Raw genomic sequence first — 17,279 nt, 5'->3', positions numbered from 1 at the left:
CTTATCCTATCCTATACATAATGGGGCAGGATGTAAAAATTGTGCTAGTTATTATAAAATGCATTAATGACAGTAATTCTGCCCGAAAATCACAAGTAGTTTCAACGTTTAGATACACTTTAAATTCAGCAAGTAGTATCACAGTATAGGATTAGATACAGCAGTCAGTAGTCCTCAGTATAGATACATGTTCAGCAGACAGTATCACACACCATAAGCTTAGATACACTGACTCAGGTAACAATATCCCCGGGAATGACTTTATTCTTGCAGTACGTGTAGTTCACATGGACAGACGGACGGTGATGTCATGCGGCGGACGTTCTAGTTTCAAGGTGATCTTGCGTCACAATTCGTTTTCAGCCATCGTCTATAATCTGAGGGTTTACGTAGAGAAGTTGTCAGCAGGCAAATTCTCGAATGGATCCTAAAGCCTGGTGACGAGGTAGGACGTGCGGTGAGCACTGGGGGCAGTATGGAGCGCTGTGCATAGAGTGCCATGGACCCTGTGTAGGAGAGAGAGCGGAATAAGGAGGAACAGTAAGAGAGACAGAGGACGACACATGGGAAGGTCTCACACTGTACAGAAGTGTGGTGGATGGTATATGGACGTGAGACACATACAGGTGGCTGGTACCACATAGAGGATACACGTGGAGGTGGCCGCTACCACTAGTCATCTGTAAGCTCTCTCTACTCAGGGCAGGACACAGGGGATTCTCTATGATCGGACCTTCTTCAGAGCTCATGCAGGATCGGATGTTTTGTGCCCCAATATTTTATTGGGTTTTTAATGACTTTGAGTAATAATTCTCCTGTGTATCACTATGGTGTAGGTATGTATATATGTGCTGGGGAACCCACCTGATCTGATAGAATGGGGGTCTCCTATAGTGAGGGAGCTCATTACATACAGATTATACAGCCACCACTAGGGGGAGCTCACTACATACAGATTATACAGTCACAACTAGGGGGAGCTCACTGCATACAGATTATACAGCCACCACTAGGGGGAGCTCACTACATACAGATTATACAGTCACAACTAGGGGGAGCTCACTACATACAGATTATACAGTCACCACTAGGGGGAGCTCACTACATACAGATTATACAGTCACCACTAGGAGGAGCTCACTACATACAGATTATACAGTCACCACTAGGGAGAGCTCACTACACACAGATTATACTGTCACCACTAGGAGGAGCTCACTACCTACAGATTATACAGTCACCACTAGGAGGAGATCACTACATACAGATTATACAGTCACCACTAGTGGGAGCTCACTACATACAGATTATACAGTCACCACTAGGAGGAGCTCACTACATACAGATTATACAGTCACCACTAGGGAGAGCTCACTACACACAGATTATACTGTCACCACTAGGAGGAGCTCACTACCTACAGATTATACAGTCACCACTAGGAGGAGATCACTACATACAGATTATACAGTCACCACTAGTGGGAGCTCACTACATACAGATTATACAGTCACCACTAGGGGGAGCTCATTACATACAGATTATACAGCCACCACTAGGGGGAGCTCACTACATACAGATTATACAGTCACCACTAGGGGGAGCTCACTACATACAGATTATACAGTCACCACTAGGGGGAGCTCACTGCATACAGATTATACAGTCACCACTAGGGGGAGCTCACTACATACAGATTATACAGTCACCACTAGGGGGAGCTCACTACATACAGATAATACAGTCACCACTAGGGGGAGCTCACTGCATACAGATTACACAGTCACCACTAGGGGGAGCTCACTGCATACAGATTATACATTCACCACTTGGCAGAGCTCACTGCATACAGATTACACAGTCACCACTAGGAGGAGATCACTTCATACAGATTATACAGTCACCACTAGGAGGAGATCACTACATACAGATTATACAGTCACCACTAGGGGGAGCTCACTACATATAGATTATACAGTCACCACTAGGAGGAGCTCACTACATATAGATTATACAGTCACCACTAGGGGGAGCTCACTACATACAGAGTATACAGTCACCACTAGGGGGAGCTCACTACATACAGATTATACAGTCACCACTAGGAGGAGATCACTACATACAGATTATACAGTCACCACTAGGAGGAGATCACTACATACAGATTATACAGTCACCACTAGGAGGAGCTCACTACATACAGATTATACAGTCACCACTAGGGGGAGCTCACTACATACAGATTATACAGTCACCTCTAGGAGGAGCTCACTACATACAGACTATACAGTCACCTCTAGGAGGAGCTCACTACATACAGACTATACAGTCACCTCTAGGAGGAGCTCACTACATACAGATTATACAGTCACCACTAGGAGGAGATCACTACATACAGATTATACAGTCACCACTAGGGGGAGCTCACTACATACAGATTATACAGTCACCACTAGGAGGAGATCACTACATACAGATTATACAGTTACCACTAGAGGGAGCTCACTACATATAGATTATACAGTCACCACTAGGAGGAGCTCACTACATACAGATTATACAGTCACCACTAGGAGGAGCTCACTACATACAGATTATACAGTCACCACTAGAGGGAGCTCACTACATATAGATTATACAGTCACCACTAGGAGGAGCTCACTACATACAGATTATACAGTCACCACTAGAGGGAGCTCACTACATACAGACTATACAGTCACCTCTAGGAGGAGCTCACTACATACAGACTATACAGTCACCTCTAGGAGGAGCTCACTATATACAGATTATACAGTCACCACTAGGAGGAGATCACTACATACAGATTATACAGTCACCTCTAGGGGGAGCTCACTACATACAGATTATACAGTCACCACTAGGAGGAGATCACTACATACAGATTATACAGTCACCACTAGGGGGAGCTCACTACATACAGATTATACAGTCACCACTAGGAGGAGCTCACTACATACAGATTATACAGTCACCACTAGGGGGAGCTCACTACATACAAATTATACAGCCACCACTAGGGGGAGCTCACTACATACAGATTATACAGTCACCACTAGAAGGAGCTCACTACATACAGATTATACAGTCACCACTAGGGGGAGCTCACTACATACAGAGTATACAGTCACCACTAGGAGGAGCTCACTACATACAGATTATACAGTCACCACTAGGAGGAGCTCACTACATACAGATTATACAGTCACCACTAGGGGGAGCTCACTACATACAGATTATACAGTCACCACTAGGGGGAGCTCACTACATACAGATTATACAGTCACCACTAGGGGGAGCTCACTACATACAGATTATACAGTCACCACTAGGAGGAGCTCACTACATACAGATTATACAGTCACCACTAGGAGGAGATCACTTCATACAGATTATACAGTCACCACTAGGAGGAGCTCACTACATACAGATTATACAGTCACCACTAGGAGGAGATCACTTCATACAGATTATACAGTCACCACTAGGAGGAGCTCACTACATACAGATTATACAGTCACCACTAGGGGGAGCTCACTACATACAGATTACACACTTATTACTCTGCTCACCCATGTTCCCATGACCCTCCACCCGCTGTCTTCATCTCACACGTCCTGCCATTATAAGGTGACAGCAGTCACAGGTCTCATCCCCTGGTCTCTCAGACCCCTTACTCTGTCAATAACTACCTGGGGTTGGGGATGGGGCCCAGGGTTGGACTGGATAGGACATCTGGGCTCCCCTGAAACACAAAGAGAGGAGAGCTGTAAGATGTCAGACAGGGTTGAGATCACGGAGCTGCAGCGGGTGGACAGTCTGGGCTCTGCTACATGTGCTGCGGCACTGAGCAGGGTACCTGGGTCTCTGTGGATCGTGGGGGTATCATCGATGCTTCACAAATCTGGACCATGTTACAATGAAATGAAGTCAGAGGGAAAGGAGAACCCAACCCAAAAGTACCAGGGGTCGTCTGGGGACAGGATGGGTACATGTGTAAGATGAGTAGGGGGCAGTGCACTGCCAGGAGACGAGGCTAATTGTATGATGGAGAAACGGCCATTCTTCAGAGGATACAACATCTCTGCTTGCTATCATTGAATAGAAGAAGTCATTAAGAACTTGTATAGGTCATGTGATGGACATATAGGTGCTGAAATCAAACGACATACAGCACTGAGAGGCAGAATAGAGGACATCCCATATACATTGTATATATGAGATGTGTGGATATGCTGTATATATGTGATGTGTGGATATGCTGCGCTGTATATATGTGATGTGTGGATATGCTGTATATATGTGATGTGTGGATATGCTGTATATATGTGATGTGTGGATATGCTGCGCTGTATATATGTGATGTGTGGATATGCTGTATATATGAGATGTGTGGATATGCTGTATATATGTGATGTGTGGATATGCTGCGCTGTATATATGTGATGTGTGGATATGCTGTATATATGTGATGTGTGGATATGCTGCACTGTATATATAGGATATGCTGTATACAGTCCTATGAAAAAGTTTGGGCACCCCTATTAATCTTAATCATTTTTAGTTCTAAATATTTTGGTGTTTGCAGCAGCCATTTCAGTTTGATATATCTAATAACTGATGGACACAGTAATATTTCAGGATTGAAATGAGGTTTATTGTACTAACAGAAAATGTGCAATATGCATTAAACCAGAATTTGACCGGTGCAAAAGTATGGGCACCTCAACAGAAAAGTGACATTAATATTTAGTAGATCCTCCTTTTGCAAAGATAACAGCCTCTAGTCGCCTCCTGTAGCTTTTAATCAGTTCCTGGATCCTGGATGAAGGTATTTTGGACAAACAATTCAAGTTCAGTTAAGTTAGATGGTCGCCGAGCATGGACAGCCCGCTTCCAATCATCCCACAGATGTTCAATGATATTCAGGTCTGGGGACTGGGATGGCCATTCAGAACATTGTAATTGTTCCTCTGCATGAATGCCTGAGGATTTGGAGCGGTGTTTTGGATCATTGTCTTGCTGAAATATCCATCCCCGGCGTAACTTCAACTTCGTCACTGATTCTTGAACATTATTCTCAAGAATCTGCTGATACTGAGTGGAATCCATGCGACCCTCAACTTTAACAAGATTCCCGATACCGGCATTGGCCACACAGCCCCAAAGCATGATGGAACCTCCACCAAATTTTACAGTGGGTAGCATGTGTTTTTCTTGGAATGCTGTTTTTTTTTGGACGCCATGCATAACGCCTTTTTGTATGACCAAACAACTCAATCTTTGTTTCATCAGTCCACAGGACCTTCTTCCAAAATGAAGCTGCCTTGTCCAAATGTGCTTTTTCATACCTCAGGCGACTCTGTTTCCGGCGTACGTGCAGAAACGGCTTCTTTCTCATCACTCTCCCATACAGCTTCTATTTGTGCAAAGTGTGCTGTATAGTTGACCGATGCACAGTGACACCATCTGCAGCAAGATGATGCTGCAGCTCTTTGGAGGTGTCTGTGGATTGTCCTTGACTGTTCTCACCATTCTTCTTCTCTGCCTTTCTGATATTTTTCTTGGCCTGCCACTTCTGGGCTTAACAAGAACTGTCCCTGTGGTCTTCCATTTCCTTACTATGTTCCTCACAGTGGAAACTGACAGGTTAAATCTCTGAGACAACGTTTTGTATCCTTCCCCTGAACAACTATGTGGAACAATCTTTGTTTTCAGATCATTTGAGAGCGGGCTGTCCATGCTCAGTGACCATCAAACTGAACTGAACTTGAATTGTTTTGTAAAGAGGAACGGTCCAAAATCCCTTCATCCAGGATCCAGGAACTGATTAAAAGCTACAGGAAGCGACTAGAGGCTGTTATCTTTGCAAAAGGAGGATCTACTAAATATGTCACTTTTCTGTTGAGGTGCCCATACTTTTGCACCGGTCAAATTTTGGTTTAATGCATATTGCACATTTTCTGTTAGTACAATAAACCTCATTTCAATCCTGAAATATTACTGTGTCCATCAGTTATTAGATCTATCAAACTGAAATGGCTGTTATAAACACCAAAATATTTAGAACTAAAAATGATTAAGATTAATAGGGGTGCCCAAACTTTTTCATAGGACTGTATATGCGATGTGTGTTCATGTCCTATTGAGCTGGAGCAGTGGCGCCCTCTATCGAGGTTTTCTCCCTGCTCTCTGTATTTACCAGATCACTTTCTTTTCTTTGTGATTTCTTTCTCTTCTGTAAATAACTAAAAACCTTATCCCGCAAAACCTGCAAAACAAGTCATAAGGTATGGTAAATACTACCGAGATAAGACATGGGGAAGATAATATGGAGGACAGAGAAGACATGAGACAAGATGGATTGTAGATAACACATGGAGGATATAATACATAGGGATAGGAAGGAAGAGAACACAGACAATGTATGTGAGACTGAGAGAGATAGGAGATAATACACAGATCATACAGTGTGGGGGGTTCTGGGGATTAGTGTAGTGTTATACTAGAGAGAGATAGGAGATAATACACGGATAATACAGTGTGGGGGGATCTGGGGATTAGGGTAGTGTTATACTAGAGAGAGATAGAAGATAATACACAGATAATACAGTGTGGGGGGTTCTGGGGATTAGTGTAGTGTTATACTAGAGAGAGATAGGAGATAATACACAGATAATACAGTGTGGGGGGTTCTGGGGATTAGTGTAGTGTTATACTAGAGAGAGATAGGAGATAATACACAGATAATACAGTGTGGGGGGTTCTGGGGATTAGTGTAGTGTTATAGTAGAGAGAGATAGGAGATAATACACAGATAACACAGTGTGGGGGGTTCTGGGGATTAGTGTAGTGTTATACTAGAGAGAGATAGGAGATAATACACAGATAATACAGTGTGGGGGGTTCTGGGGATTAGTGTAGTGTCATACTAGACAGAGATAGAAGATAATACACAGATAATACAGTGTGGGGGGTTCTGGGGATTAGTGTAGTGTTATAGTAGAGAGAGATAGGAGATAATACACAGATAATACAGTGTGGGGGGTTCTGGGGATTAGTGTAGTGTTATACTAGAGAGAGATAGGAGATAATACAGTGTGGGGGGTTCTGGGGATTAGTGTAATGTTAGGTCTGGAGAAGAATATTGATATGTTATTTATAGAGACAGATAGGAGTCTTTGCCTGCCGATTCTGTCACACGATGTCCCGGTTACATTGCTGGTTACTCTCACACCCTTCATTACCTCCTTCCTCTTCACAAAGAACTTTCTACACCACTGACCCTTTATGTATAGTTGCGCTGACATGATTGTTGTATACACTGTGGTTTCCAGTGATACAGAGTCTCACCTCATACAGGTAGTCGATGATCTCCAGGATCGTGAGGATGCTGGCCCCAATGAACAAGCCCATCTGGCCACCAATGTCACCTGGAGACAGACAAAACATGAATCCTATTTCTTGTGTAGGCTCTGATAGATCCACTGACCAGTCACAGCCAGTCCACAGTCCAGACCTCACCCCACACAGACATTGTATTTGGCCAAGAATTGGAACCCTTTTGGGCTTCTTGTCTCACCCAGTAAGCCCGCCACCTCATACGCCTTCTTCTGCTCAATCGTCTCGTAGTTCAGGGCTTCAAAGAAAATGTCCAAAACCAGAATATTGTCCCTGAGAGAATGAAGACACATCAAGAGTTAGACAGCCGTATGGAAACTCGAGACATTTGTCAGAGGGTTAGCTTCCAAGGCAGATCTCTATAGTCAGAGAGATGGTGGTCATATGGATCATACCACTGCGTCTGATGGGGACCGTCCAGTATCCTTTCCAATTTAATTGGATAAAAGTTTTTAATTCCGTTCATAACATTGTCATGGCTGCTCATCCCATATAGATGGGATCCATGGCAGCAGCGCTGGAACGGGTTTCAGAGACTGGCGGAGCCTGATGGATGCCGTTAACCTTCATGAGGTCTCTCCTAAATCTAATGGGTTTGATGGCTTCAAACTGCACTATTTTTGAGCTTAGAAAAAAGTGGAGATTATGATGGAATCCCCAAACCTAGAACCCCTCAGCACATAGGGAAGGAGGGGGAGAGGAAGCAAGAAGAGGAGGAAGAAGAGCAGAAGATGAAAAGGAGCACGAGGAGGAGGAAGAGGAGCAGAAGATGAAAAGGAGCACGAAGAGGAGCAGAAGATGAAAAGGAGCACGAGGAGGAGGAAGAGGAGCAGAAGATGAAAAGGAGCACGAAGAGGAGCAGAAGATGAAAAGGAGCACGAGGAGGAGGAAGAGGAGCAGAAGATGAAAAGGAGCACGAGGAGGAGGAAGAGGAGCAGAAGATGAAAAGGAGCACGAGGAGGAGGAAGAGGAGCAGAAGATGAAAAGGAGCACGAGGAGGAGGAAGAGGAGCAGAAGATGAAAAGGAGCACGAGCTGGAGGAAGAGGAGCAGAAGATGAAAAGGAGCACGAGGAGGAGGAAGAGGAGCAGAAGATGAAAAGGAGCACGAGGAGGAGGAGGAGCAGAAGATGAAAAGGAGCACGAGGAGGAGGAAGAGGAGCAGAAGATGAAAAGGAGCACGAGGAGGAGGAGCAGAAGATGAAAAGGAGGAGGAGGAAGAGGAGCAGAAGATGAAAAGGAGCACGAGGAGGAAGAGGAGCAGAAGATGAAAAGGAGCACGAGGAGGAAGAGGAGCAGAAGATGAAAAGGAGCACGAGGATGAAGAGGAGCAGAAGATGAAAAGGAGCATGAGGAGGAGGAAGAGGAGCAGAAGATGAAAAGGAGCACGAGGAGGAGGAGCAGAAGATGAAAAGGAGCACGAGGAGGAGGAGCAGAAGATGAAAAGGAGCACGAGGAGGAGGAGCAGAAGATGAAAAGGAGCACGAGGAAGAGGAGCAGAAGATGAAAAGGAGCACGAGCTGGAGGAAGAGGAGCAGAAGATGAAAAGGAGCACGAGGAGGAGGAAGAGGAGCAGAAGATGAAAAGGAGCACGAGGAGGAGGAAGAGGAGCAGAAGATGAAAAGGAGGAGGAGGAAGAGGAGCAGAAGATGAAAAGGAGCACGAGGAGGAGGAAGAGGAGCAGAAGATGAAAAGGAGCACGAGGAGGAGGAAGAGGAGCAGAAGATGAAAAGGAGCACGAGGAGGAGGAAGAGGAGCAGAAGATGAAAAGGAGCACGAGGAGGAGGAAGAGGAGCAGAAGATGAAAAGGAGCACGAGGAGGAGGAAGAGGAGCAGAAGATGAAAAGGAGCACGAGGAGGAGGAAGAGGAGCAGAAGATGAAGAGGAGCAGAAGATGAGGAAGAGGAAGAGGAGCAGAAGATGAAGAGGAGCAGAAGATGAGGAAGAGGAAGAGGAGCAGAAGATGAAGAGGAGCAGAAGATGAGGAAGAGGAAGAGGAGCAGAAGATGAGGAAGAGGAGCAGAAGATGAGGAGGAAGAGAAGCAGAAGATGAAAAGGAGGAGGAGGAAGAGGAGCAGAAGATGAAAAGGAGGAGGAGGAAGAGGAGCAGAAGATGAAAAGGAGGAGGAGGAAGAGGAGCAGAATTTGAAAAGGAGGAGGAGGAAGAGGAGCAGAAGATGAAATGGAGGATGAAGAGGAGGGAGGAGAAGGAGGAAGAGAAGATGAAGGAGAAGAGCAGTGAGATTATGGAACTCTCTGACACATCATGTGGTGAAGACAAGTGATTTATACAAGATCAAGAGGGGACTGGAGTTTTTGGAAAGTAAAAATATAAGATATGGTGTCTAGAATTTTAGCACAGGATGATGATCCAGGGACTTTGACCAATTGCAATATTTGTGTCTGGTAAGGAGTTTATTTCTTCTAATGGTGCAATTGGTGTCAGACTCAGGGGAATTTCTGCCTTCTCTGGAAAAACTTTAAAATTGCAACACCCAGAAGTAAAGTCTAGAACTCCAGAAATCTAGCAATAAATCAAGGTAATGCCGAGCTGTTAGTAGTCCTTCATTCCAGGACTCCTCACTGTAGAGGATAGACCTCCATTCCAGGACTCATCTCTGATACGTAGGCCTAGGCACATACAGTGTTGGCGAAAAGTATTGCCCCCCCCTGCAGTTCTGCCAGATAATCCTCGGTGTCCCCCAGATAATGATTACAAGCACAAACTCTTTGGTAATATCTTCAGTTATTTTGCTTGCAATGAAAAACACAAAAGAGAATGAAAAAAAAGTCACATCATTGATCATTTTACACAAAACTCCAGAACTAGTGCGGACAGAAGTATTGGCGCCCTCAGCCTAATACTTGGTAGCACAACCGCTTCCGCTAACCAGCAATGAGTTTCTTACAAGGCTCTGCTGGAATCTTAGACCCTTCTTCTTTGGCAAACTGCTCGCGGTCCCCCCTGAGATGTGAAGGGGGCCTTCTCCAAACTGCCACCAAGAGATCTCTCCCCCTCCCCCACAGGTGATCTATGGGATTCAGGGCTGGACTCATTGCTGCCACTTTACAAGTCTCCAGGGCTTTCTCTCACCACCATTTTCTAGTGCAGACCTGAAGTGTGTTTTGGGTCATTGTCCTGCTGGAAGAGCCCTGACCTCTGAGGGAGACCCCGCTTTCTCACACTGGGCCCTACATGATGCTGCACAATGTGTTGGTCGTCTTCAGACTTCATAATGCCATGCACACGGTCAAGCAGTCCAGTGCCAGAGGCAGCAAAGCAACCCCAAACCATCAGGGACCTCCGCCATGTCTGACAGTAGGGGGCGTCTTCTTCTCTTTTTTCCTGTAATCTCTATGTTGAGGCCTTCTCCTACTTTTGTCTCCTCTGACCAGAGAACATTCTTCCAGAACGGTTTTGGCTTTCTCAGGTAAGTTTTGGCAAACTCCAGCCTGGCTTCTGTCTGTGGGTAAGAAGTGGGGTCTTCCTGGGTCTCCTACCATACAGTCCCTTCTCATTCAGACGCTGACACTGGATAGTACGGGGTGACACTGTTGTACCCTCGGACTGCAGGGCAGCTTGGACTTGTTTGGATGTTAGTCGAGGTTCTTTATCCGCCATCCGCACAATCTTGCGGTGAAATCTCTGGTCAATGTTTCTTTTGCGTCCACATCTAGGGAGGTTAGCCGCAGGGCCATGGGCTTTACACTTCTTACTGACACTGCGCACGGTAGACACAGGAACATTCAGGGCTTTGGAGATGGACTTGTAGCCTTGAGATTGCTCAGGCTTCCTCATAATTTTGCTTCTCAAGTCCTCAGACAGTTCTTCGGTCTTCTTTCTTTTTTCCATGCTCAATGTGGTCACACAAGGACACAGGACAGAGGTGGAGTCAACTTTAATCCATTTCACCTGGCTGCAAGTGTGATTTAGTTATTGCCACCACCTGTTAGGTGCCTCAGGTAAGTAACAGGTGCTGGTAATTACACAAATTATAGAACCATCACATGATTTTTCAAACAGTGCCAATACTTTTGTCCACCCCCTTTTTTATGTTTGCTGTGGAATTATATCCAATTTGGCTTTTTGACAGTTCTTTTTGTGGTTTTCCATTGAAGACAAATTAAATGAAGAAAATACCAAAGAATTTGTGACTGCAATCATTATCTGGAGGAACACGAGGATTATCTGACAGAATTGCAGGGGTGCCAATACTTTTGGCCAACACTGTAGTGATCTTCCTGACGAATAAACCAAGGTCTGTCAGGTGAGGGATTCTGTCATTATCAGTGTGAAAAGTGGCCGTGGCCAGGAGACCTCGCACGACACTGGGGACCCTCCCATATGTCAGAGAATGGAAATAGGTGATGGAAAGTGTCATCATTTGCAGATTTTAGTGACACCGGCAACTCCCCTGCGATATCCAGGCTGGCACAGCGTCTCCTAGTGGTGATGGAGGAGTAGACTGAAGAGACCAGTGTCTATGTCCTGCACGATCAGCTGTTTCCATATCACAATTCTATTATTCTATTACATATCTGTCACTAGGTTACAATAATCTTACTATTATCTTACTACGGTCGGTTTACTCACCTGATGTATTCTTCGGTACGGTTGTATTTTTTGGCCATGTATTTAGATGCAGATTTGCTGGGAATCTTCACCATGGACATCTCTTTCCCATATCGTATCATGCTGCACGGCGTCTGACATTCGCACAGCGGCTCGTTTTCATTTGATGAGGTCTCTAGACATAGCAGAGAACAGGACATTATTGCAGCTTTGCCCACTGCGGCGTGACCTCCCATCAGGCACTGGGCCTTATTACTCCTATTCTATTGGGCTGCTATGGTGGCCATATGAGTTGTTACCATGATTTAACACATATAGATATAAGGCAGAAACAAGAAGTGGAATCATTTACTATATGACAAGCACAAAGCATGGTCATTTGTACAATAAGATTCTCAACTGCCCTCAACCCACCTTGCATCCCCATCCTCCTCGCCCCTGCATCCCCGTCCTCCTCGCCCCTGCATCCCCGTCCTCCTCGCCCTTGCATCCCCGTCCTCCTCGCCCCTGCATCCCCGTCCTCCTCGCCCCTGCATCCCCGTCCTCCTCGCCCCTGCATCCCCGTCCTCCTCGCCCCTGCATCCCCGTCCTCCTCGCCCCTGCATCCCCGTCCTCCTCGCCCCTGCATCCCCGTCCTCCTCGCCCCTGCATCCCCGTCCTCCTCGCCCCTGCATCCCCGTCCTCCTCGCCCCTGCATCCCCGTCCTCCTCGCCCCTGCATCCCCGTCCTCCTCGCCCCTGCATCCCCGTCCTCCTCGCCCTTGCATCCCCGTCCTCCTCGCCTCTGCATCCCCGTCCTCCTCGCCCTTGCATCCCCATCCTCCTCGCCCCTGCATCGCCGTCCTTATCACTTTTGGCATCTATGTCCTCATTGCCTCTGCATCGTGATCCTCATCATCCTTGCATCACTTTCCCCTCTGTCCCTTTCTCATTGACCCCGCTTCCCCCCCCATTACTGACCTATTTTCTTTAAATGCTCCTCGGCACAGCTGACATCAACCTCCTGCTCACATATGGGCTCATTCCCTGGAAAAAGAAGAGGAAGTTGATGATGATTTCTTTATTGATGATATATCAGTCTTTTGTGTCTATACTGTGGGGTCACTCTGATCCATTGGAGCCACAGTCATTGATGTCTCTAGTGGGATCCATCTCCATGGCTAGAAGGCGTCTGTGATGTTTTCTAGTGCCTGTTTTGTTTTTGATACTGATGGTTTCCCGTCCCCAGTTAGTTTTAACCCTCCAATAGCAGCAGGAGAGGAATAAGAAGATGGACGGACTGGACCGGTAGTAAGAGGCAAAGCAAAAGAGAAGCTCTGGGGAAAAAGGAAGTGGAGAGAACTGAAGACAGATAAGAATGGAGGAGAGCAACAAGGACAATGAAGGGGAGACCTGGAGAAGCTGAGGGAGAGCAGAGACTGAAATCAGGACACCACCGAGTACTGAGGAACATAGTACAGGACACCACCGAGTACTGAGGAACATAGTACAGGACACCACCGAGTACTGAGGAACATAGTACAGGACACCACCGAGTACTGAGGAGCATAGTACAGGACACCACCGAGTACTGAGGAGCATAGTACGGGACACCACCGAGTACTGAGGAGCATAGTACAGGACACCACCGAGTACTGAGGAGCACAGTACAGGAGACCACCGAGTACTGAGGAGCATAGTACAGGACACCACCGAGTACTGAGGAACATAGTACAGGACACCACCGAGTACTGAGGAGCACAGTACAGGAGACCACCGAATACTGAGGAGCATAGTACAGGAGACCACCGAGTACTGAGGAGCATAGTACAGGACACCACCGAGTACTGAGGAACATAGTACAGGACACCACCGAGTACTGAGGAGCACAGTACAGGAGACCACCGAATACTGAGGAGCATAGTACAGGAGACCACCGAGTACTGAGGAGCATAGTACAGGACACCACCGAGTACTGAGGAACATAGTACAGGACACCACCGAGTACTGAGGAACATAGTACAGGACACCACCGAGTACTGAGGAGCATAGTACAGGACACCACCGAGTACTGAGGAACATAGTACAGGAGAGCACCGAGTACTGAGGAACATAGTACAGGACACCACCGAGTACTGAGGAGCACAGTACAGGACACCACCGAGTACTGAGGAGCATAGTACAGGACACCACCGAGTACTGAGGAACATAGTACAGGAGAGCACCGAGTACTGAGGAACATAGTACAGGACACCACCGAGTACTGAGGAACATAGTACAGGACACCACCGAGTACTGAGGAGCATAGTACAGGACACCACCGAGTACTGAGGAACATAGTACAGGAGAGCACCGAGTACTGAGGAACATAGTACAGGACACCACCGAGTACTGAGGAGCATAGTACAGGACACCGCCGAATACTGAGGAACATAGTACAGGAGACCACCGAGTACTGAGGAACATAGTACAGGACACCACCGAGTACTGAGGAACATAGTACAGGACACCACCGAGTACTGAGGAGCATAGTACAGGACACCGCCGAATACTGAGGAGCATAGTACAGGAGACCACCGAGTACTGAGGAGCATAGTACAGGAGACCACCGAGTACTGAGGAGCATAGTACAGGACACCGCCGAATACTGAGGAGCATAGTACAGGAGACCGCCGAGTACTGAGGAGCATAGTACAGGAGACCGCCGAATACTGAGGAGCATAGTACAGGAGACCGCCGAGTACTGAGGAACATAGTACAGGAGACCGCCGAGTACTGAGGAGCATAGTACAGGAGACCACCGAGTACTGAGGAGCATAGTACAGGAGAACACTGAGTACTGAGGAGGATAGTACAGGACACCGCCGAGTACTGAGGAGCATAGTACAGGACACCGCCGAGTACTGAGGAACATAGTACAGGACACCGCCGAGTACTGAGGAGCATAGTACAGGACACCGCCGAGTACTGAGGAACATAGTACAGGAGACCACCGAGTACTGAGGAGCATAGTACAGGAGACCACCGAGTACTGAGGAGCATAGTACAGGACACCGCCGAGTACTGAGGAGCATAGTACAGGACACCACTGAGTACTGAGGAGCATAGTACAGGAGACCACCGAGTACTGAGGAGCATAGTACAGGACACCGCCGAGTACTGAGGAGCATAGTACAGGAGACCACCGAGTACTGAGGAGCATAGTACAGGACACCGCCGAGTACTGAGGAGCATAGTACAGGACACCACCGAGTACTGAGGAACATAGTACAGGAGACCACCGAGTACTGAGGAGCATAGTACAGGACACCGCCGAGTACTGAGGAGCATAGTACAGGAGACCACCGAGTACTGAGGAGCATAGTACAGGACACCACCGAGTACTGAGGAGCACAGTACAGGAGACCACAGAGTACTGAGGAGCATAGTACAGGAGAACACCGAGTAATGTACAATATATAGCGTCAGATGGAGGGTGTAATGTACAATGTATAGTGTCAGATGGAGGGGTGTAATGTACAATATATAGTGTCAGATGGGGAGGTGTAATGTACAATGTATAGTGTCAGATGGAGGGGTGTAATGTACAATGTATAGTGTCAGATAGAGGGGTGTAATATACAATGTATAGTGTCAGATGGAGGGGTGTAATGTACAATATATAGTGTCAGATGGGGAGGTGTAATGTACAATGTATAGTGTCAGATGGAGGGGTGTAATGTACAATGTATAGCGTCAGATGGAGGGTGTAATGTACAATGTATAGAGTCAGATGGAGGGGGTGTAATGTACAATGTATAGTGTCAGATGGAGGGGTGTAATGTACAATGTATAGCGTCAGATGGGGAGGTGTAATGTACAATGTATAGTGTCAGATGGAGGGGGTGTAATGTACAATATATAGTGTCAGATGGAGGGGTGTAATGTACAATGTATAGTGTCAGATGGAGGGGTGTAATGTACAATGTATAGGGTCAGATGGAGGGTGTAATGTACAATGTATAGCGTCAGATGGAGGGTGTAATGTACAATGTATAGCGTCAGATGGAGGGGAGTAATGTACAATGTATAGCGTCAGATGGAGGGGCGTAATGTACAATGTATAGTGTCAGATGGAGGGGCGTAATGTACAATGTATAGTGTCAGATGGAGGGGAGTAATGTACAATGTATAGTGTCAGATGGAGGGGTGTAATGTACAATGTATAGTGTCAGATGGAGGGGTGTAATGTACAATGTATAGTGTCAGATGGAGGGGAGTAATGTACAATGTATAGTGTCAGATGGAGGGGCGTAATGTACAATGTATAGTGTCAGATGGAGGGGCGTAATGTACAATGTATAGTGTCAGATGGAGGGGAGTAATGTACAATGTATAGTCAGATGGAGGGGTGTAATGTACAATGTATAGTGTCAGATGGAGGGTGTAATGTACAATGTATAGCGTCAGATGGAGGGTGTAATGTACAATGTATAGCGTCAGATGGAGGGGAGTAATGTACAATGTATAGTGTCAGATGGAGGGGCGTAATGTACAATGTATAGTGTCAGATGGAGGGGCGTAATGTACAATGTATAGTGTCAGATGGAGGGGAGTAATGTACAATGTATAGTGTCAGATGGAGGGGTGTAATGTACAATGTATAGTGTCAGATGGAGGGGTGTAATGTACAATGTATAGTGTCAGATGGAGGGGAGTAATGTACAATGTATAGTGTCAGATGGAGGGGCGTAATGTACAATGTATAGTGTCAGATGGAGGGGCGTAATGTACAATGTATAGTGTCAGATGGAGGGGAGTAATGTACAATGTATAGTCAGATGGAGGGGTGTAATGTACAATGTATAGTGTCAGATGGAGGGGTGTAATGTACAATGTATAGTGTCAGATGGAGGGGTGTAATGTACAATGTATAGTGTCAGATGGAAGGTGTAATGTACAATATATAGTGTCAGATGGAGGGTGTAATGTACAATGTATAGTGTCAGATGGAAGGTGTAATGTACAATGTATAGTGTCAGATGGAGGGGTGTAATGTACAATGTATAGTGTCAGATGGAGGGGTGTAATGTACAATGTATAGTGTCAGATGGAGGGGTGTAATGTACAATGTATAGTGTCAGATGGAGGGGTGTAATGTACAATGTATAGTGTCAGATGGAAGGGCGTAATGTACAATGTATAGTGTCAGATGGAGGGGCGTAATGTACAATGTATAGTGTCAGATGGAGGGGTGTAATGTACAATGTATAGTGTCAGATGGAGGGGTGTAATGTACAATGTATAGTGTCAGATGGAAGGGCGTAAT

The 17,279-nt window shown here is 46.2% G+C and overlaps 1 protein-coding gene across 1 annotated transcript in view; it reads right to left on the bottom strand.

Annotated features, from left to right (window-relative positions):
- Positions 1–349: 349 nt before the first annotated feature.
- LOC142201065 (acid-sensing ion channel 1C-like) overlaps positions 350–17,279 on the bottom strand; it is a 37,780-nt gene continuing 20,850 nt past the window's right edge. Inside the window, exons 5-11 of the mRNA XM_075271894.1 lie at positions 12,953–13,018; positions 12,015–12,168; positions 7,604–7,695; positions 7,375–7,454; positions 6,224–6,292; positions 3,714–3,766; positions 350–506 (exon numbers count right to left, since the gene is read on the bottom strand). Of these exons, the coding sequence (XP_075127995.1) occupies positions 428–506; positions 3,714–3,766; positions 6,224–6,292; positions 7,375–7,454; positions 7,604–7,695; positions 12,015–12,168; positions 12,953–13,018 (593 nt within the window). The 3' untranslated portion in view covers positions 350–427. The remainder of the gene's footprint in view (positions 507–3,713; positions 3,767–6,223; positions 6,293–7,374; positions 7,455–7,603; positions 7,696–12,014; positions 12,169–12,952; positions 13,019–17,279) is intronic.

The sequence above is a fragment of the Leptodactylus fuscus genome, chromosome 4 (genome assembly GCF_031893055.1).
Source record: "Leptodactylus fuscus isolate aLepFus1 chromosome 4, aLepFus1.hap2, whole genome shotgun sequence".
NCBI classification, from domain to species: Eukaryota; Metazoa; Chordata; class Amphibia; order Anura; family Leptodactylidae; genus Leptodactylus; species Leptodactylus fuscus.
The sequence above is the reverse complement of the archived record's forward strand: the minus strand, read 5'-3'. Positions and strand labels throughout refer to the sequence as shown.